The 22792-nt window shown below is 39.1% G+C and overlaps 2 protein-coding genes across 4 annotated transcripts in view; one reads left to right on the forward strand and one right to left on the reverse strand.

The window, feature by feature from the left end:
- Positions 1-22792, reverse strand: part of LOC134819580 (uncharacterized) — a 776807-nt gene that overhangs the window by 457552 nt on the left and 296463 nt on the right. The gene's annotated exons all lie outside the window — the stretch shown is intronic.
- LOC134819572 (ectopic P granules protein 5 homolog) overlaps positions 1-22792 on the forward strand; it is a 63693-nt gene that overhangs the window by 29750 nt on the left and 11151 nt on the right. Inside the window, exons 17-39 of one of the 2 annotated variants that reach the window (XM_063829580.1) lie at positions 585-703; positions 889-1016; positions 1197-1308; positions 6351-6448; positions 7432-7592; positions 7931-8079; positions 8713-8902; positions 9383-9492; positions 10634-10722; positions 11184-11310; positions 12913-12999; positions 13639-13751; positions 14016-14110; positions 14659-14842; positions 14984-15162; positions 15460-15655; positions 15849-16003; positions 16990-17122; positions 17357-17538; positions 17842-17994; positions 18323-18491; positions 18599-18730; positions 19395-19501. In XM_063829580.1, coding sequence (XP_063685650.1) covers positions 585-703; positions 889-1016; positions 1197-1308; positions 6351-6448; positions 7432-7592; positions 7931-8079; positions 8713-8902; positions 9383-9492; positions 10634-10722; positions 11184-11310; positions 12913-12999; positions 13639-13751; positions 14016-14110; positions 14659-14842; positions 14984-15162; positions 15460-15655; positions 15849-16003; positions 16990-17122; positions 17357-17538; positions 17842-17994; positions 18323-18491; positions 18599-18730; positions 19395-19501 — 3168 coding nt within the window. The remainder of the gene's footprint in view (positions 1-584; positions 704-888; positions 1017-1196; positions 1309-6350; positions 6449-7431; positions 7593-7930; positions 8080-8712; positions 8903-9382; positions 9493-10633; positions 10723-11183; positions 11311-12912; positions 13000-13638; positions 13752-14015; positions 14111-14658; positions 14843-14983; positions 15163-15459; positions 15656-15848; positions 16004-16989; positions 17123-17356; positions 17539-17841; positions 17995-18322; positions 18492-18598; positions 18731-19394; positions 19502-22792) is intronic. The other variant, XM_063829581.1, reaches the window with a different exon arrangement.

Raw genomic sequence — 22792 nt, forward strand, 5'->3', positions numbered from 1 at the left:
TAAGACGATTGTTTTCTTGGAAAATATACCAACTTCGCGTACTAGATTGAAGAAAAATTCTCTATACAGGTTCCGCTTGGTTCTTTTGGCTAATATTGTTGATTTTGTTTCTGTTTCCGGACGTTTGGTCACCAGTTTTGGTCGGCTTGTAGCATGATTCATCGGTCGAAGTGGCAAAATTGTTAGATCGATGTTTTTTTTCATATTATGTTCTCCTGGTGGAATGTGTGGGTTAGACTGCTTATCTCGGTAATCTTAATTTCTTAATAGAATTAGATCCTAGCATTTCTAGAAAATGTTAAATGCTCTCAATATTGTCTGACTGAGTGTTTTAAATACCCTGGGGTAAGCAAAGGACACTATTGAGTATTGATTATTGGGTCTATGTAACCCTCACAAAGGACACTTTACTATTGAGTATTGGGTTTATGTAACCCTCACGGTCGAAGCAGCCGAATGATCGGGAAACTGTGAGGGTTAACATGAGAAACTGTACTTCCCCGTGCACACTCTTAAAAGTGTACTGTAGACAATATTCACAATTTGATATTTATTTCACTTCTTAAGACATGGCTTTATTTCAGTAAGAACATGAGTGAAACAGCCCCACCTCCAGACCCTATCCTGCTCCAGTCAAACATTCCAATCGGACCCGACCTAACCCAATCTGATTTGGACTATATGGCTCTACTCAGCGTCGTGGGTAAGTTAGTATCATATTTTTTATGTATAATATATTCATCTTTAGATTAAAGGAGAGTCGAGATTGTCCGCTAAGAAAATTGTATTTCTAAAGATTAAATAAATAAATCAATCGATTAATCAAAAAAATGGATAAATTTTATTGTTGGATATCATAAAATTAGTAATCCATTGTGTGTGTACCAGGACCCTATTTTGGGAAGCTAAAACAGCACGCGGAGAGGTTCGTAGAGTTGACCAGTACTTTGAAAAGCTTGGACAAGGCTTATATTGAGGACATTCCTAACAAATTCTACAACAAGACCTCTGCTAAGGTTTGCTAATAATTACAGTAGGACCAATCAGTCGAGGTGATCTTCAGACAAATCCTGAATTCGAGCACTTAATGTGATGAACCAGATCACAAGAAATTATATATTTTGAACAGAATCAGTGGCCCAGCACTTAAAGTAGTATTAACAGTGTAACAATGTATCACGTGTTATCTATTACAGGTGGAGCTAGTCACGTGTTACAGCAGGATAGGAGCTCTGGGACGGTGTAGTGGTCCTGCTATGATACCTGTTAACTCATGCCAGTATATTGAGAACACTGCTGTTCAAGAAAGTAAGTTACCTCAAGGGCCGGGGAATTCTGTCTTATTAACAATAATGGGGTAGGAGCCGGGGGACTCTGTCTTATTAACAATAATGGGGTAGGAGCCGGGGGACTCTGTCTTATTAACAATAATGGGGTAGGAGCCGGGGGACTCTGTCTTATTAACAATAATGGGGTAGGAGCCGGGGGACTCTGTCTTATTAACAATAATGGGGTAGGAGCCGGGGGACTCTGTCTTATTGACAATAATGGGGTAGGAGCCGGGGGACTCTGTCTTATTAACAATAATGGGGTAGGAGCCGGGGGACTCTGTCTCATTAACAATAATGGGGTATGAGCCGGGGGACTCTGTCTTATTAACAATAATGGGGTAGGAGCCGGGGGACTCTGTCTTATTAACAATAATGGGGTAGGGGCCAGGGGACTCTGTCTTATTGACAATAATGGGGTAGGAGCCGGGGGACTCTGTCTCATTAACAATAATGGGGTAGGAGCCGGGGGACTCTACATCTTATTAACAATAATGGGGTAGGAGCCGGGGGGACTCTGTCTTATTGACAATAATGGGGTAGGAGCCGGGGGACTCTGTCTTATTAACAATAATGGGGTAGGAGCCGGGAGACTCTGTCTTATTAACAATAATGGGGTAGAAGCCGGGTTATGAAGCGGTCATTACTTTCTGAACAATAATTTTGTAGTCGGGTCTTTTTGGGAAGTCAAATGTTTTAGAGTTGAGACACAGTTAATAAACTGCGGAGTGACTAAAATGCTATACAGCAAAAACAGAAAGCTCCAACCAAACACTCCACCTACTGATCCTAACCACCCTAACAACTCTCAAGCTCTCTCTCTCTTCAACCCTCATTCCCTCACTCCTCTTGGTGCACAAAACCATTCTAACCTATGTATGTCCCCCTTACGGGTTCCACAAGCCCAACGGTACATAGTTAGACGAAAAACAGAGAAGCCTTGATTGCCAGATCAAGGACTGCATCAGTAGCAGCGAAATACGGATATACCTTCTCCCTTACAGTCAGCGAGCTGACAACTATCTGACTGTGTCTTTTAGGCCTTGCCACACCACCTTCGCTATTGCATCCGCTCGCCCGTATTCACTGACACATGCCACACCTGGGTTTAGTATGAAGATGTACACATATTCACCCAAGATGCGGAGATGCCTCAGTTTAGCAAGTTGAGATACAACAGCAAACTCACAGGAGCATGGATCAGAATCATCAGTTACCAACCTGACACCGTTTCGGGGCTTTAATCGCAATACGGTTTCCTGTCAGGCGCCCCAGCAGTCCACCCTTGAACCACCATCTGATCCGAGAGTCACTTGAGGAGACCCGTTAGAGCTCGCAATTGGCGACGAGATAACGTTTATGGTTCCTCTAGATGTTATAGTGAACTCTCAAGCTCCAACCTTCCTGAACTCCCACTCCCTCTTTCTCGATAACAAGTAAATCCATCTGGAACAGTGGGCTGCCTCTTTCCCACTGTCCCGTACCAGCTTCTTCAGCTCTCTTCCTCTAAAACCAATCCTCCTCGCAGCTCTCTCCAAACTCTGCGCAACCACTCCCCTAGCTCCAACTTCGACTGCGGCATTATAACAGCACCAACCTTTCGCCTGAATCTCAGCCTGCAGACCACTGTATCGGTCGAGTTTGTACTCGTGCGATTCAGCGATCCGCTCTTCAGATGGTACTGTTAGCTCCCACCAAATAACTGTCTTTGCCGACCTTGAGAATATCACAAGGTCCGGCCTCAGCCGTGTTTCCACAATCTCACTGGGAAACTTAAGCTGCCCCTCAAGGTCTGACAGCACTATCCAATCCCGATACCCACTCAGGATCCCAAAACCACGACTCTCCTTCCGGTCGTCTGTACCTGCTTTTCTCCTCCCAGCAGGAATAAAATCAATGAACTGTCTTCCATTGCCGGCCTTGTTCTTATAAGTGTTCACTCGGCGATCACAATGGAAGACAACCTGTTCAGAGATCTGCTTCAGAACCTTGTCGTGCCGCCATCTATACCTTCCTTGACTAAGGGCCACCTTACACCCAGCCAAAATGTGCTGAATGGTGCCCATCCTCTCCTCACATAACTTGCACTTCCCATCCTCATCTTCACTCCACTTGGAAACCATAGAGGGGGTTAAGAGGGTGCCGTACACAGCACTTAGCATGAACCCAATAAGTGAGTCACCATACTTAAAAAGTGTATGCCAGCTCAAATCCGTCTTCATTACGAGCTCTCTCCACTCACCCCACCTGCTCTGCATCTCCAGAGAACCTACTTGCACCTCCCTCTCTCTTTCAATGTTCTCCTTCACTCTCAGCATAACCTCCCTCTCTCTTTCCCGCTCATCCATCCTCTCCCAAGGTTTTTTCCAGTCACCAAAACCGATGCCAACTCTTTTTTGAGGTTGCACCATCCCTCGCACCGATTCACAGACCAAATCTCTTCTGGCCTCTTCCAGTTCTGTCTCAGGCCTCCAAACTCTACCAGAACGAACTTGGGGCTGGACTGCTTTAATCAGGTCATCCTTAGATGTCTGATAAGATTGCAACAGTCGACACTTCTCTATCTTCCATGTATCTGTCAAGCTGCTCACCGGTAAGGCCACACTGGATGATTGACTGAACAGACAAAGACCACTCAGAGTGTGCCCCACCCCTAACCACTTTCTGAGGAAACTGTTGGTATTCTGTTCCCATCTGGTAACTGTTGTGAACGGAATATCATAGATGGCAAGAGGCCACTTCAGTTTTGGAAGGACCATGTACTGATATCCCCAGCACTTCTGGAGTCCAGTAAGGGAACTTTCATCGAGTCTCCGAAGAAAAGTGTTAAGGTCGACCTTCGTTGAGTCGATGACTGATTTGTACTTTCTGAACAATAATTTTGTAGTCGGGTCTTTTTGGGAAGTCAAATGTTTTAAATTTAAACAACAAGTAATGTTTCTGTCATATTTTATCGGTTTCTTCAAAAGGGCACAACATATTATTATGTTTTAAACACAATCGATAATATACGGTCTAATAACTCAATATGTTAATAATAATTTTATATTCATGGTAATGTTCATTACTGTCGTGACTGTATGGCTTCAGCTGCAGCTAATAAAACAACGTACAGTGTGCACCTTTACTGAAACAGAATCTAGAAAATAGTATCAATCTTAAACTTTCATAAAAATCTTTTTATTTCTTTCTTTTAAAAGATAAACAATTATATGTCAGTCACAACATGTTTAAAGATTTAGACTCTTTCAATATCATACAATTCAATATTAAACATTTCTTTTAACACTTAATTGAATATGATTAGTACTAAGCGAAACGACCTACGTTTTGTCTCGCTAGTCTGCCTATTGTTTGAATATTGGGAATATTGTTAAAATAAATCTACCTAATCTCCTGAAATGTGTCTTTGTATACTCATTCAATGCAGAGTTTCTCAATATGTACACAATAGGATTACAACTGGAATTCAATGTAATCATAACTATATTTATCAGCCGGGCGAAAGTAAGATTAGCCTCGCCAGTAGAACCATCTTCACCAGTAGAACCAGTTGCAGCTACAACCCCCCATATGATACACCACACTCCATTACATATCACAAATACTGTCGAGAGTGTTAGGATCATAATCGCGGCTTTTCTGCTGTTCTCATATTTTATCTTTTGAGCTGCAATGATTTTATTGGAATTTCTTAGAGCCCTCACTGATACAACAGTAAATATGCCAACGACTACCACCAATATGGTTACTGTGAATATTTCAACTATCCCGATTGTCTCGAAAATAAAAGAGTAACTTGGCTTGGATAAAATAGTGCATTTAGTGCCGTATAGGATAAGAAGGATCAATATGCAAATGCCAAAAGCCAAATAAACAAACTTCCTGCTGATGCTGTAGAGTGGCTTGGCTAAAGCCAATGTCCGTGTGGCACTTAACATAACTGTTATGAAACATGACAATAAAGCTAAATAAAACAAAGGAAGACCACCATAAATCTGCCAGTTTTGGGAGAAAGCGATGTTATTCTCCCTGGCAACGTCAGGAGGCTTTTCACCATACTCCCGCAAGTCTAGTGTATGCAAGTCTACATATTCGTTGAAGCAGAATAGATTAACCAAGGAGAAACAGCAAATCAGCAGATCAGTGATGTTTAATGCAATCAGCTGTGCGTCTCCAAAACTGCTTCTTTGGTGCCTGTTTGGAGAGGTCCTTATGGTGAAGGTGCATTGTGCATGAACTGTTGAACAATTTATAGTAATATATTTGTCAACAAACTTTGGCACAAATTACTTGATCGTTACCTAGTGCTGAGGTTTTTGGACACTAACCTGACAAAGAAAGATAAAGATGCTGCACATTAGAGAGTATTCCAACTACTGTGACTGTTCCTAGAGTACTTGATCTTATGTAGTAAGAGAGATCCGAGAAAATTATGTCTTCCATTTTACAACCCAATTCAAGACGCCAAAATATATTGAAGCAGAGCAGCAAAATAATTTGTAAATTCTCATACTGCCGAGGACTGAGGAGATGATGAGTTGAAGAGATTATTAAAACACCTGCCTCAGTTTAGTTGTCCCATGAGCCGCAGCTGAACTATAATGAAACTGGTAGTCGTTGTAATCGATCGCACCTTTTTTAAGTTCAAGGCACATGACTCATCAGACTTTGAGAAAATTTACGGTTCAAGTTAAGTTTTAATTTACCTATGCTATAATTATCCGCGATAATTGGGACGCGGTGGATTGTAATTCTGACTCTTGATATTAATGTCGTCAATCGTCATCTTCCAGCTCGAACGAAGTGGAACATCAACAGAATAGGTGATAGAAGTAATGAGGGGCTGGTGGTAAATGGACAATGATTATTAATCTGGAGGGTGGTATAGCAATTTATCATTCAGATTTGCCATCTTGAAATCCAAGACTACCAAGATATGACAGCCAAGGATCCCAACTATTAGAACTACCAAAATCTAAAATAATGTAACAATATATCTAAATTTTATCTTTATCCCAGATGTTGCAGAGAACAGAGGAACCTACGAAGATACCCTGGAAAAGTGTAGATTAGAACTAGAGGATGACATCTGTGTTACAGCCATATTTCTTGAGAGGGTACGTTCGCATTTCTTGAAAATCATAATTTGTAGCGTTTATATGTGTTAAATAATTTCCACCATGTAACTCACTTCAAAACAATTAAATTTTATTCTGAGAACTTCAGAGTCATCACGGCATCTTTTGATGTGATCATAATGGCTACTTTTTGAGGGTTGAAACAATCCTTTCTGTTTTGAAAAATAAACAATTCCTAAGCCATACATCAGATTGTTTTAAAAGGTTTTAGATATTTAGTACAGCAGAATTTATAATACTTCCTAATAAAATATGCGAAGAAATCTAAAAAGAATAGCACAATCTCGTACAGTTTGTTACGTTAGGCTTGGTAAGCTAATATTTGGCAATCAGTAAGGTTTCTATAATCATGTTAGGCACGCATAACTTTAAGTTCAGTAATACTGATCTCTAATATAACTTAACTAAAGTGTTAGGTTGTAAATATAAAGAGAGTTTAATGTTTTCTCCTCTTTATTGCTTCTGTCTGGAGAGATTAGGTTTGTGTTCAGGTGGTGATGTGATGTTATAGCTCTCACTCGTGAATACCACTTCTATTAATGAAACAAGAAATTTTCAATGGTATAAGAATTTTAAGGACGGTTCATGACTTAAACACTATAATAGTTGAAGTTTGAAGTTGGTTAATGTTAATTGTCTGTTGTTCTGAGGGACCGAATGTTGATGAGACGATTGTGGCATTTAGTTAATAACAATAGACAATCGCAGTATTTAAATTTAAAGTACACGCTGCGTTCATACATCATAGCTATATTTTCTTACATAAAATTATGAATCACAACCAATTAGATATTTAGCCACGACTGCGATGATGATTATGAACGTTTAGAACTCTCGATTATTCAGCTCTGACGTAGCTGAGACTGCCTTGTAACTAACTGACAGTAGAGCAGATTATTTAGAATCTTTTTTATTCAGCAGCAGAATTTATAAAATCCTCATAACTTTAAAATATCCTCCAGATAGTATCAGATCTGTACAAATCAGCAGGGAACAACCAGGAACTGGGCCGGAAGTTGTTTTACCATGTGGTTGATCACCTCACCTCAGCTGTCTGGAAATACCCGCCCTCTCAACAGATATTCGCTTTCAGTATCGATTGTCTGGGGCAGTTCTTCATCAGGTTGTTAGGTTTTTCTGGATAATTTGTTGGAAGTCGCGTACATGCAGCATTTTCGTGCTAAATTTTCGGTTAAATCATCGAAGTTAAATCTGTGTGCTTTTATTCGGTTGGGCTGCTACGCTAATGATAAAATACTACGTAATAGTTTAGGTCCGTCCTAATCCAGTTATCTATATTAGAGCTGGCTTGATGTTGACTGACTTTTTGGATAAACTTGGCAATAGAAACTTAAATTCTTACTCGGTAATAATGATGAACAGATCATTCCTCCATTACTTGATCAAATTGTATACAATTAGTGACCTAATACAGTGTAATCGTAACCGCCATCTTCCCAGGAACAATCCCGAAGAAACTCTCTCTTTACTGAACTACATTATGAACAAGAAGGAGTTTGCTACGAGTTTAGCTCCTCTGTTCCAACCAAATCAGGGGTTCCAAAACTTCGTCAACGTCTACAGTCATGTCATCATATCACTTTCTAGATGTAAGGATGTTTTGTTGTTGTCATGTCTTTTTTTATACCAATGATACAGCCATATAAGGTCATAGATGTTTTGTTAGATTAAGTCGTGTCGTAAACATGATTATCATTCTAACATTCTATGATCAGATCATTTTAAATGGTCACGTTTTTTCGATTCATTTCACTCAAGTATCAGGTATCTTAATATAATATCGTACATATTAGAGCTTTTTATCTAGAATTGAAAATATTCGTCATATTATGGACTGGTTACATCTGGTTAAAATGCTTCCATTTCATTACATGATACTAATAAAATCTATTAATAATCGATAAATGTAATAGATTTGTAGAGTTTTAATTAGTTTAAAATATTTAATATAATATTTAAGAAGTATGTGTGGTTATCTGCTCCAATGGGGGCCCGAGGTAAGAGTTTTATCTCACTACCGTTAGATCTAGTTTTACTATCACATATAAGCGTCAAACAGGAATCCAACTACCGCAGGGTTGTTGTTTTCTTTAAGTTCGACAATAACAAGCTGTCAAGTCTGTTACGAATTACAAGTGTAACATTACCAGGTGACACTAACAGTTCATTTCCAGGTGACACTAACAGTTCATTTCCAGGTGACACTAACAGTTCATTTTCAGGTGACACCGAGATCGGGTTCACAGTGCTCTCAAAGTTCGATATAAGGAGCTGGTTGACTACCCAACACGCCTCAACTGATAACAGTAAATTGTTACTAAATGCTATCTTCTCTGGGTTTGATATCTACACTTACAGTGGGGAGGATACTACATTCCTTATGTTCTACGATACCCTAAAACTTCACCTCAGGTGGGTTTAAAAAACGTTTATAACATGTTTATAACACGTTTATATAGAACGTGTTACTTCTCTGTAAAAATACTTGCATTTGGTTCTGTCAGTGTCAATTGTCTGAAGTATGACATCATTGACATTTAACATCATTATTAACATGATTAAGTGCAAAGTTTTGTAACAAATTTAAAATTTACTCACGGATTTGTAACCTGAGACAATGTTCTTTAGTTCTTATCATTTATCGGTTCAAAAGTAGACCTAAATATTATCAAACATGCTATTTTTACACTTCCGACCTGATTTCTCCAGTCAGACGAGTGTTAAGCTTTTCTCTAACTTACTAACTAGTGACTCTCTCTCTTGGTATAATCTCAAATATCCATATAACAGGGGGAGAGAGCAAACTTGGTCCGTCATCATTAGTTATGAACTAATGTTTAGTGTAGATTTTAACTCGTAAACATTCCCTGGTCACGAAAATAATTGTCTCAGGCAAGTTGTGACGAACAGGATGTGTTCTCTTCTACAGTACACGATAGAGAAAACTCTGGAGATATCTTCCAAACATCCTCATCACCAGCAGATATGGACTGATATTCTAGGTAATTGAGGAGTAATTGAGGGGTAATTGAGGGGTAATTGAGGGTTGTCTATAGTGGAGGTTATTGTAATTGATTGTGTTCCCAGCTGGTTCACCTGTGCAGACTTCAGAAATTCAGACATAACCTTTTAACATCTTAACAATCACACGTTCTTCGGTTCTATCATTTCTGAATTTTACTGATCAGGCGGTCCAGTAAAATTATTTAATCAAGACAAAAAACAATCAATATTAAAATCTACACAGCTAAGAACACACTAGTAAGTAGTAGTATGTGGTATGTAGTATGTATGTAGTAAGTTACTAATTTAATTTCAAAACTCAAATAAACTTTACATCAATGTATTACAGTTATATTCAATAGAAAAGACCACAATATCTCCTGTGAGGCAAAAACATGGGAAAAGAGAGCTAGAAAAAATATTCATGAGACTCAACACTACCAGACTGCAGCTGGAGTGAGAAACATTATGTAAACATCAAAGTAAAATTTATTTCGGCTGAACCAAAACACGGTGGTAAAACCATAATTACATTGGTGCCGACCCTACATAAAATCATTAATAAATAATCAAGAGAACAAATTTAAATGTATACGATACCTTCTTGCTACTACTCCACAAACTTATTATACTACTGACACTACACGGTTACACCTACCTTCACGAGTTGTAACGTTAGTTCTAGATGCTGGTCTGTACATCCTGCAATCATGACCTACTGTAATGAGTTATCCGTGATGGCTTAGATTGGATTCGGGCAATCAATGGTGAAATTAGGTGGATGGCTTTGTCTTGGGTAGATATGTGTCTCGTTTGCAGTTACACTGCGCTGCTAGGTACGTATGGTTATTAAATTTAACTTATTGTTGCTCTCTATTTTAGTAGTAGATATTTACATTATAATATATTAATAAATTCAAGTATATCAACATACGAAGTACAAGTAATGCAAATGCTTATTTCTAGATATCTTGTTCAGCAATAATATGATCCGACCTCAAGGACCTATAGAGACTAAATATTGCTGGAATGTGATTCTTACAACTGCACCATCCATACATCGCTACACTGTAACAATGTAACACTGTTACACCGTAACACTGTAACACTGTACCACTGTAACACTCCTTACTGTTCCAGAGCTGCTGGAGACAGAGCACGCACAGGAGGTGTTGACTCTCAATACATGTCACAGGATCCTCTACGAGCTCTCTAAATACTTCCTACAAGTTTGTACTTTAAATTGCTTTAATTAATTAATTGCTTTTTAATTGCTCTATATTTTAGACGGGACGGTTCATTGTAACTACCAACGCACGGCGGCTAGTTCTCAACATTATGTTACAAAATACATGGCACAGCTTCGTAGATCTAACAATTTACAATAAATAAATCTCTTGATAAAGCTGAATATTTCACGAGCTCACTATCCTGTAAATGTTGACACATACACCTGTAAACTGTAAAGTAGATGGTCAGTCAGCAAGGAATGTCAACATTAGAAAAGTCTCAATAATAACCACATACCGATCTGTAGTAGCTGCCAGTGTGTGCCGCCAAAACACACTGTAATAAAACTTATTTTACATTGTGCCATTGAATAATATCATTATATAATTAAAATTTATTATTAATTGTAAAATTAACTTAATTAACTTAATTATAAAATTAATTTAAAATGTCATCTCAGTTCAAGAAGAGTATACTGACAGCAGTAGAACACGATCTCTACACACACTGGAGCAATTACACTGACAATCTGATAAAACTATTCAGGGTTATGTGCGCTGTTTACATTAACAAAGCCAGTTATTTAGGTATGTCAACTATTTTATCGTACTATGTTTATCTCGATTATATCTTATCTGAATTTCATTGCATATTTATCTCGATATTTTATCTGGTTATCGGAAATTTTTATGATTGGGACAGCTATAAATCAGCAAATATTTTTATCGGTAGGGATGATGAGATCTCTTTATCAAATAACTAGTGTAACCCGGCCTACGGCCGGGATTTCACTGCCGCAGTTAAAAAGGGTAGGAGTAATTACCCGCTGAGTCAAAACCCGCATTAGGTGACCCAATAGTTTCTTAAACAATAATCTCATAATCAGTTATTTCTTGTGGATAATTAAGTCATTATTAGCCATGAGGCACCACACTCCATGATCATAAGGTCTGAACACCGAGTATTACACCTCATCACTCCCGTCTTGAACCGCTTTCTATTTTTATTTAAATCGTTATAGAAATTAACCCTTGTTAACTCCGCACCACACCCGCATATTATATTTGAAAACACGCATACCATTGTCGTATGAACTCTCTCTCTCTCTCTCTCTCTGCAGTCCAAACAGACCCCAAACACTAACAGTCCCCCCTCCCCTAATAAGCTTAAGGTATAACATTACAGCGAGTCTTCCGGGCTAATCCAATTATGACACTACTTAAATGCAGCTATAACATATTACACAGTAATGAGAGAGAGAGAGAGCAAGTCCCGTTACTCTTGCCGTTCTGCTCAAGCAATTTTATGTAACATTTGTGGTACAAAACCATCAATTAAACCACTTACCGCCGGCCGATTTTTAAAAAAATTTCCTATGGGCTTCATCAGAGTTTTGTCCACACTATACCGAAAAAATCAGTCCCGTAACTCTTACCGTTTTTTTTTGTATAACCGACCGGAAATTACACACGGACAGACAGACAGACAGACACACACACACACACATTCTGGTGTTATTAAGGTGATAAATGTCTTCCATATATTAAATTTTCCCGTTTATAATGATATTTGCTGATGCATCACGCGACGTGTGCTGTTGCATGTGTAACCTAACTTTTTGCTCGTGTTATAAAATTAACCCGGTACTTGATTACTGTTTATTACAAGCATACGAAGATACGTCACGCCATGTTCAGCACGCTGATTGCGAGTAAAGGAACTTGGCAAGCATTCCGTCCGTACGTGACACTTCTTATCCTACCTGCCACTTCTTATCGGCTGTAGGAATAAGAAATATGTGCCTGAGAAGTCACAACGTGTACTTGAAAGTGAATATTATATAATAATGTGTGTCATGGGACTTGTATGTATATTGATACAGCATAAAATTAATATTATTATGATATCTCCATAGTAATAATATATATGTATTCTAAATGTCATGGGACTGGCGAGTTTGGATTGATAGTGATATCGCAGGACGCAGATATATTATATCTATACACAGCTTAGCTTTATTATATTGTATCTGAGCGAGGTTGAAATGCAGAAAATGTTTTATAAGATAACAAAATTCTGAACTTAGATTGTTTTAACTTGTATCAACGCTAATATGTATGTATAAATTGTAGAATATTTCAATATTTCAAGTAATGAAAAGAATTTCACGAACATATTTTCAAATCCAGGCTACCAACGATCAAGACCCTCACATCCGTTGAACCCGAAGATTGCTTCTTTTCAAATAAAGGGCGCAACATCTAGAACCAGAACTTGTTAGTTACCCTGCCATGCACATCGGAATGTACCGGAATTTCATAATAACTTCTTGAATGCAAATGCTGAAATAAGCTACCGGAAAACCTTTATTTCTAGAATATTATTGAACTCTTTGCATGACTACTTTCTCTTTAGGGTGAGAAATTGCTGACCTACACTGTAGGATCATACAATATAAATATCTTGACTCATGTCAGAGTTCAGACTGTCCATTCTTACTGCATGCTGCTTGCAATGCTAGCTCACAAGACCGCTAGTAAATACCAATACCAGTATAAAGATCTAATCTTAATATGTATGATCCGATGATGATCAATAACGTCATGTTAATTACCCGAATGTCTACCAGTTCTTAATTTGAAATTTGTCTCAATCCTTGTCAATACAATTTAGAACTGTCTGCTAGCAGTGTGGCTGCTGTACTGGCAGTGTATTAGCTGCTGTACTGGCAGTACTGGCAGTACAGCCCTCCTAACCAGTAATTAGGACCCTCCTAACCAGTAATACATGTGTATTTATTGAGACTTAAACCAGGTTTACCAGGTTACCAGGTTACCAGGTTTACCAGGTTAACCAGTTAACCAGGTTTACCTGGTAAACCTGGTTCTAACTTACTAACTCCTCATCATTCCCAGCCCCGACAGAAGAACAAGCAGCGTGTATATTCATGATAACCTGCACTGTGTTTGCTCCTTGGATACTAGTATACGAGGAGGCTTGTCTACCTTGGTCCGAGTCTCACACAGAGGTAGCTGACTGCTTAGTTACTAAATAGTTACTAATTAGTTACTAATTAGTTACTAATTAGTTACTAATTAGTTACTAATTAGTTACTAATAAGTAGCTTTATTTGTTAATAATTAGTTAACGACATGATTCTATTATATGTTTTTTAATCTGTACGTAAAAATTTTATATCTCTATCTCTAGAATTAACACGTCATAAATATTATATATTATATTGTATTGTTACAAGTATTTCTAATAAAGTAATAATAATATTTTAACCCAGTCGGCGGGGGAGATGTTGACCACGTTCACCTCAATGTTAAATCTAATGAACGAGCTTATCACTGACGTTACACCTCTTCTCAATAGATTCTGGTGGTGAGTGATTAATAAAATAGCTTTTAAATTTCCATAATTTATCACTTTTAATATAATTATTAGTTAAGTCTTTAAGTGAGTTACTAAAAATTCAATCTAGAGACTAGCAACTTATCATCTCTGCCTTCCTGCGAACTTGCGAAGCTAAAACAAGACCAATATTGGTTATGATTATGTGATACTGTGATAGGAAGGAAAGGGATAAGATGTTAGAGAGCCGAGGTTAACAAGTGAGAATCTTTCCAAGAAGGTGTCCCTTAGATTGTACTCTCTCATTCATTATGGATGATCAAATGTCTAATGCTACTGTCTCGATACAATACGACGTTGTAAAGCAACTTTGGGTGTATCCCATACTGAAATACCCCGATTTACTGTACCATTTTCCTTTTCCTCAAACTGTACTGTAAAACAGGATTTTACTGTACTATTTAGTATTCCCTAAAATCTCTACACTCGATCATCTCTATTCATATAATGATAATCCTGATTAACGTCAGCAATTTGAAAACCAGCAAATTAAATTTTTAATATTCTTATTATCACAGGTACTACATGGACATACTAGGACATCCCATAGTCCCTGGCAGTATTATAGAAATATACTACGAGCATTTCAAGACCCTGCCGTGGAACAAGTTTGTACCGACTCTGGAAATACTACATTCTCTATTGAAGTGTGTGCGGAACAACAGGAAGAACATCAGCTTCGTCATATTCGTCATGACTCAGGTAACAGAATATTTCCTTGTGTTAGACTCAAGTAACATAATATTTTCTTGTGTTTTACAAACATCTCATAACATTCGTCAATTAAACATTATCCTCCATCATCATGACGTCATCTTTATGTAAGACACATTCCCCTCCCAGGTAAACTGGCAGACAGTGGTAGGTGAGCTGAAGAAAGAGTCCCACGCCTTTGACATGCTGGTGGATGTCCTGATAACATTCGCTCTGAACCAGGACATATTCCAGCAGTTCGGACAGGAGTTTACCGGACTCTTCCGGCAGTTCAAGTCTCTAGATCTGAGTCTAGTCTCTGATGAGGGGTTTGTTGTTTAATTGCGTATCTTAGTGATGACGTGTCCTTTGGAGATATTAATTGATACTTGCGCTTAGTAATCTAGTTTAGAACTGAAATATCTTCTGTTGTCCGATATCACCACACTTTTTTTGTTCGTTGCCAACCAATTGAAATCTGAGCTGGGGTTAACATAGTATATTGTATATTAACCAATATTTATATAGTTACCGATTGGGTGACTAATACAATAACCAAAACAGTATTTAAAGTAACCAATGCAATATAGTAACCAATATAGTAACCAGACCTCCCTGTTCCTCAGGTTCAGCTCAATAATGTCCCGTATAGACACAACAGTGCAGCGCAGCCAGTTCATCCAGCCAGTTACCAGTACTGGTCACTTGATACAGTTTATGGGGGTGCTATGTAGGTTTAGTCAACAGGGGGTGAGCTACGTTAAACAGATCACATACTTCCGTCACGTGGTCAATATCATCACTAAGATATCTAACGCTCAGGTTTTTATATTTTATATAATTTCCTTCTTTAAAGTTCTTGGGTTTTTGCTTCTGGGCATTCGGTATATTTTGGAATTGAGAAGGTAAAAGGGGGTGGAAGCAGAATACGTCACTATTTATTGTATATACATATTATAAGTAATAACATATTATCATAGGTAATAACATTCTAACAACCAATCTTGTCCCACAGTACGCTGAAACGTTAGTACAATCACTGTTGTACAACGTGGAGCAAGTATTTTACACTGGCTGCACTGAACTTCACATCTCAGAGTTGGGGGGAGAGTTATTTAGGCTGTTCAATACTACTCCTTGTGATATGAACACTCACTCTCTTGCAGTCAAGTAAGTTGCCCCCTCCCTCCCTCTCTCTCTGTTTCTCTCTATCCCCTAGTTTATTGTGCACTGCAACTGGCAAATCGCCAAGCTTTTCAATCTTTACCTATTGTTGAACTGTTCTTAGCCAGATACCAGGCAGTTCCAGCTACTCAGATTGGTTTTACACATTACATTCGTACCACTTAGTTTTACATACTCTTATCTTCAATACTGAGCGTGTCTATTTATAGAGTTAAAACAAAAGTTAGAAACGTTCAGTTCCATTCTGAGTTAAAACAAAAGTTAGAAATATTCTGTGTCCCAGTCTGAGACAGAATGCGTGATTATTCGGTGATTACTCGGTGATTACTCGGTGTCTCCCTTAAACTATAATCAATTACTACCACATCACGTACAATTCTGGGTACTGTTATTTAAAAACATTTCTTTGAAGTTCACTGTTCAATATTTTATCTATTTCCCTTGGTAATATACGCTAGATCAGCCAATAACCCGTACTTTATAACCATGCATAATTTGGCTAATGGCTATGTATATTTTAGACCTGACACAATACGTACACTTGATCTCATTGATATTAAATATTCCAACACAGTTTAAACCAGACTAAAAAGGCTATATAATAACATGTCTCACATTATCAGTGTAACAGACTAAAACTACTATAGCGCTCTAAAACTAACGACTATGTTTTGTAATTGCTTATTGAGTTATTGCAGAGTTTGAACAATGATGTGTAGGGAGCTTGTTTGAGCTGACCAAACCAACATCATGATCCATCTCTCTAGACAGCTTTATAAAGTCAAAGAGTTATTTAATTTCCCTTCGTATTTAATCCTGATCAGCGCTCTTTGTGACTAAATACATCTCACTTCTTCACCAATTAAAGTAGGTGTACGTCCCAGCTCCTGCATCCTATTTGATAGGACTATTGTTTATGTATTACAAGATTTACACAATTAATTGATTAATTACTCCAACCCCCTCTGCAGGAAGATAGAATCAGCCCTGAAGATGCACGGCAGTATAAAAGAGGGTTTCTCTTTCTCTCAACTCAGCTTGTACTACTTATCAGTCCTTACTTGTACTGTTCACAATGTCAAGATGCAGGCGGTGGTATGCGAGGTATGTTTGACAGGCTATTATACTATGTTAATATGTTCGTTAATCATTGATTCACTGTCAGGAGAGAGTCTTGATTAGTGATAGAATTGAGTCTTTAAAAATTAAATTTCCGAAAGAAAGTTAATCATGTGTTCGAACTCAATAACTTTAAGAAATTTACAACAGACAGTATACAGGAAATATAGTAATTATTAAAAATATTAAAAATATTTATTATTACAATTCCCACTGCAGGTCCTGATAGAAAGCTACTTCACCCACTGTGAGAGTAGTTTCCCTGTGCTCAGCGTTAGCTGGACCACACTACATGAACGGTTCCTGATCTCTGACATGACCTACGATAACTTTATAAACCACAGTGTTCAGGAGAGCTGTCCTCTTAATATCTACCTTTATACTACCCACCTTCTTGCACTGTGAGTGTACACGTTATGTGGGTGTGGTTGTTGAGAGAAATATTTGGGGTATTTGTTTGAAATTTTATAAAAACAGTTCACTGCATGGTTTGGAAAGTTAGTTGCTTGTGGGATGCGTGTATTCAACTTCAGGACATTTTCAGTAAGTTTTAGGGATGATTATCTACCTGATCCAATATGTTGAGTTTAATGATTTCAGAGTGCGTGGTTTGGTGTATTTTATTGTTCTCTTTACATTTGTAAACATAAGTCAAATAAAAGATAAACAAAGATATTTAAATTATTTGCAATTATCATTTCCAGGTCGGAAGATGTAGACGGTAGTTATTCAGCTGTAGCCATGTTGATAGACTGTTCATCTCGTATACAACCCAAACCAAAAGAAGAACAAAAAATGCTCCTACTTTGGTTTAAAATATTCGAGATCATGATGTCGCTGCATGAAAACGGCATTCGGTAAGGTTCACTGCACGCATTATCACATATAAATTATAATACAGCATTGGAAACCCGCTGTTTTATATTCAGTATTACAGTTGTATTTTCGTTTCATTTCATTTTTTCAAATGTATCATATTGTCGGTTCGGCATTTTTTCGTATTCTAAAAGATTTCGTACAGTGGTGTTTAGAACAATCAAATTATTGCTCATCTTATTAAAGTTTTAATCTTATATTTGTCTAGTGTCTCATTTTAAACATTCTGACCAAATTATCATAATTGAATTACTCTTCGTCAGTATCATATATATCTGAATAAAAACAAAGCAACTACCATTTCCACAGGTCATCAGCAATTAGCTCTATAATAAAGCAACTGCCGACAACAATGTTGAAGTTGGCCGAAGACAGAGAAACTGGCGGGCTTTTCACCAATTGGTTTGGCAAGAAGTCAAAATACAGTTTAGAATTCAGACTGACTACTAGGATTTTCGCCACATATGTTTTACATCAGGTAAATCTATTTATAAACATTGAATGGTCTTATTGATGTTTTAATTGGTTCAAGATGTGACGTTTTTATTGTTCCCAATTATTAGGTATTAACGCTGAAATATCTAGATAAACAAGGACGGATCGTTGCGGACAAACAGCTCGAGGCATAACCTGACAAGTGAAGCTGGAAAAGCAATGGATAACATCAGGACCTTAGTCAGCAACAAAGCTTATGCTGCACATATCAGTACATTGCAGGTATTTTGTGACAATCTTGGCTTCTTCACTTGTTTTCAGTGTCGTTCACGTAGCGCGCTATTACATTTTCGTGTAGCACTAGAGCCGCGCATGCGCTGTAATTGATGCGCGTAATGTGCGCGTACTTAAAACTCAATCATGTGACGGCTAGATGATTTAATTTATCGAATCTCTGAATTCGGTAATGCTGGGCCTACACACCACCTATCGGAACTTGTTGTGATACGTTCAACATTGGATTAGCTGAACGGCAAAGGAATGGCTTGAGCGTTCCTAAACCCTCGTAATGAAATTGAACTGCTTATTATCTCATGATTAAATCAGAAGCAGACTCTCAGACTGGTTTTTTGGAAACACCGTCCATACCACATACGAAAATTATCGCCTAGGGGTCGTTCACATATTACTGAATCAACGGAGAGGGAGGGGATTTTCCGAATGATTACGCTGGTATAACTTTGACACAATAGCTATGTGTAAAACTGATTACGGAGGGGGGAGGGGGGATTGGCCAAAAAGTGATTGCGTAATGTGTGAACGGTCCCGTACAGAAAGAAATTTGGAAGACTTTTCGATCTTTCCTTTGTCAAAATAAAGCTGACAGTCGACCCATCAAAGTTGCCTTTTAATGACAGTACTATGATCTAAATTTCTATCATTTCAGCATTGTATTGGCATGATTCTAGATTCTACGAAGACTTTCCTCAACACTATCGAACTTCTACGCTTCCTGGCGGGTACCTTTTATAGTGATCAACCTTACTTATCAGCTATCATGTGAGAGCACGTTTCCTTGATTTGTGTATGCGATTTGTATGCGATTTCACCCCTGTATGCGATTTGTGTTCCGGGGTATTTGGAACAGGTTTAGGGGTTTAAATAGTTAGTACCTGTCCCCAAACCATCATAAAAATCAAGTTTCGACCTCCTAACCCACTCGGGCCACTCCCAGGGGCCACGCCCATCCCAAAATATCTGAAATCCAGGTCAAATCAAGATTGAAAATCTTTACCCCCGTATGCGATTTATGTTCCGGGGTAGGTGGCCCATGTTTTAGTATAAAAATGGGTACTGCCTATCCCAAACCATCATAAAAACCAAGTTTTGACCTCTCAAACCACTCAGGCCACTCCCAGGGGCCACGCCCATCCCAAAATAGCTGAAATCCAGGTCAAATCCCATACAAATCCAGACTGAGAATCTTGACCCCCGTATGCGATTTATGTTCCGGGGTAGGTGGCCCATATTTTAGTATAAAAATGGGTACTGCCTATCCCAAACCATCATAAAAACCAAGTTTGGACCTCTCAAACCACTCAGGCCACTCCCAGGGGCCACGCCCATCCCAAAATAGCTGAAATCCAGGTCAAATCCCATACAAATCCAGACTGAGAATCTTTACCCCCGTATGCGATTTATGTTCCGGGGTAGGTGGCCCATGTTTTAGTATAAAAATGGGTACTGCCTATCCCAAACCATCATAAAAACCAAGTTTTGACCTCTCAAACCACTCAGGCCACTCCCAGGGGCCACGCCCATCCCAAAATAGCTGAAATCCAGGTAAAATCAAGATTGAAAATCTTTACCCCCGTATGCGATTTATGTTCCGGGGTAGGTGGCCCATGTTTTAGTATAAAAATGGGTACTGCCTATCCCAAACCATCATAAAAACCAAGTTTTGACCTCTCAAACCACTCAGGCCACTCCCAGGGGCCACGCCCATCCCAAAATAGCTGAAATCCAGGTCAAATCCCATACAAATCCAGACTGAGAATCTTGACCCCCGTATGCGATTTATGTTCCGGGGTAGGTGGCCCATATTTTAGTATAAAAATGGGTACTGCCTATCCCGAACCATCATAAAAACCAAGTTTTGACCTCTCAAACCACTCAGGCCACTCCCAGGGGCCACGCCCATCCCAAAATAGCTGAAATCCAGGTCAAATCCCATACAAATCCAGACTGAGAATCTTCACCCCCGTATGCGATTTATGTTCCGGGGTAGGTGGCCCATGTTTTAGTATAAAAATGGGTACTGCCTATCCCAAACCATCATAAAAACCAAGTTTCGACCTCTCAACCCACTCAGGCCACTCCCAGGGGCCACGCCCATCCTAAAATAGCTGAAATCCAGGTAAAATCAAGATTGAAAATCTTTACCCCCGTATGCGATTTATGTTCCGGGGTAGGTGGCCCATGTTTTAGTATAAAAATGGGTACTGCCTATCCCAAACCATCATAAAAACCAAGTTTCGACCTCTCAACCCACTCAGGCCACTCCCAGGGGCCACGCCCATCCTAAAATAGCTGAAATCCAGGTAAAATCAAGATTGAAAATCTTGACCCCCGTATGCGATTTATGTTCCGGGGTAGGTGGCCCATATTTTAGTATAAAAATGGGTACTGCCTATCCCAAACCATCATAAAAACCAAGTTTGGACCTCTCAAACCACTAGGCCACTCCCAGGGGCCACGCCCATCCCAAAATAGATGAAATCCAGGTCAAATCCCATACAAATCAAGACTTTAAAATCTTTACCCCCGTATGCGATTTATGTTCCGGGGTAGGTGCCCATGTTTTAGTATAAAAATGGGTACTGCCTAGCCCAAACATCATAAAAACCAAGTTTTGACCTCTCAAACCACTCAGGCCACTCCCAGGGGCCACGCCCATCCCAAAATAGCTGAAATCCAGGTAATAATCAAGATTGAAAATCTTTACCCCCGTATGCGATTTATGTTCGGGGTAGGTGGCCCATGTTTTAGTATAAAAATGGGTACTGCCTACCCAAACCATCATAAAAACCTAGTTTTGACCTCTCAAACCACTCAGGCCACTCCCAGGGCCACGCCCCATCCCAAAATAGCTGAAATCCAGGTCAAATCCCATACAAATCCAGACTGAGAATCTTGACCCCCGTATGCGATTTATGTTCCGGGGTAGGTGGCCCATATTTTAGTATAATAATGGGTACTGCCTATCCCGAACCATCATAAAAACCAAGTTTTGACCTATCAAACCACTCAGGCCACTCCAGGGCCACGCCCATCCCAAAATAGCTGAAATCCAGGTCAAATCCCATACAAATCCAGACTGAGATCTTCACCCCCGCGTATGCGATTTATGTTCCGGGGTAGGAGGCCCATGTTTTAGTATAAAAATGGGTACTGCCTATCCCAAACCATCATAAAAACCAAGTTTCGACCTCTCAACCCACTCAGGCCACTCCCAGGGGCCACGCCCATCCTAAAATAGCTGAAATCCAGGTAAAATCAAGATTGAAAATCTTTACCCCGTATGCGATTTATGTTCCGGGGTAGGTGGCCCAGGTTTTAGTATAAAAATGGGTACTGCCTATCCCAAACCATCATAAAAACCAAGTTTCGACCTCTCAACCCACTTCAGGGCCACTCCAGGGGCCACGCCCATCCTAAAATAGCTGAAATCCAGGTAAAATCAAGATTGAAAAATCTTTACCCCCGTATGCGATTTATGTTCCGGGTAGGTGGCCCATATTTTAGTATAAAAATGGGTACTGCCTATCCCAAACCATCATAAAAACCAAGTTTGGACCTCTCAAACCACTCAGGCCACTCCCAGGGGCCACGCCCATCCCAAAATAGCTGAAATCCAGGTCAAATCCCATACAAATCCAGACTGAGAATCTTTACCCCCGTAAGCGATTTATGTTCCGGTAGGTGGGCCCATGTTTTAGTATAAAAATGGGTACTGCCTATCCCAAACCATCATAAAAACCAAGTTTTGACCTCTCAAACCACTCAGGCCACTCCCAGGTGGCCACGCCCATCCAAAATAGCTGAAATCCAGGTAAAATTAAGGATTGAAAATCTTTACCCCCGTATGCGATTTATGTTCCGGGGTAGGTGGCCCATTGTTTTAGTATAAAAATGGGTACTGCCTATCCCAAACCATCATAAAAACCAAGTTTTGACCTCTCAAACCACTCAGGCCACTCCCAGGGGCCACGCCCATCCCAAAATAGCTGAAATCCAGGTCAAATCCCATACAAATCCAGACTGAGAATCTTGACCCCCGTATGC

Source organism: Bolinopsis microptera, chromosome 8, assembly GCF_026151205.1.
Source record: "Bolinopsis microptera isolate Bmic1 chromosome 8, MBARI_Bmic_1.0, whole genome shotgun sequence".
Classification (NCBI taxonomy): domain Eukaryota; kingdom Metazoa; phylum Ctenophora; class Tentaculata; order Lobata; family Bolinopsidae; genus Bolinopsis; species Bolinopsis microptera.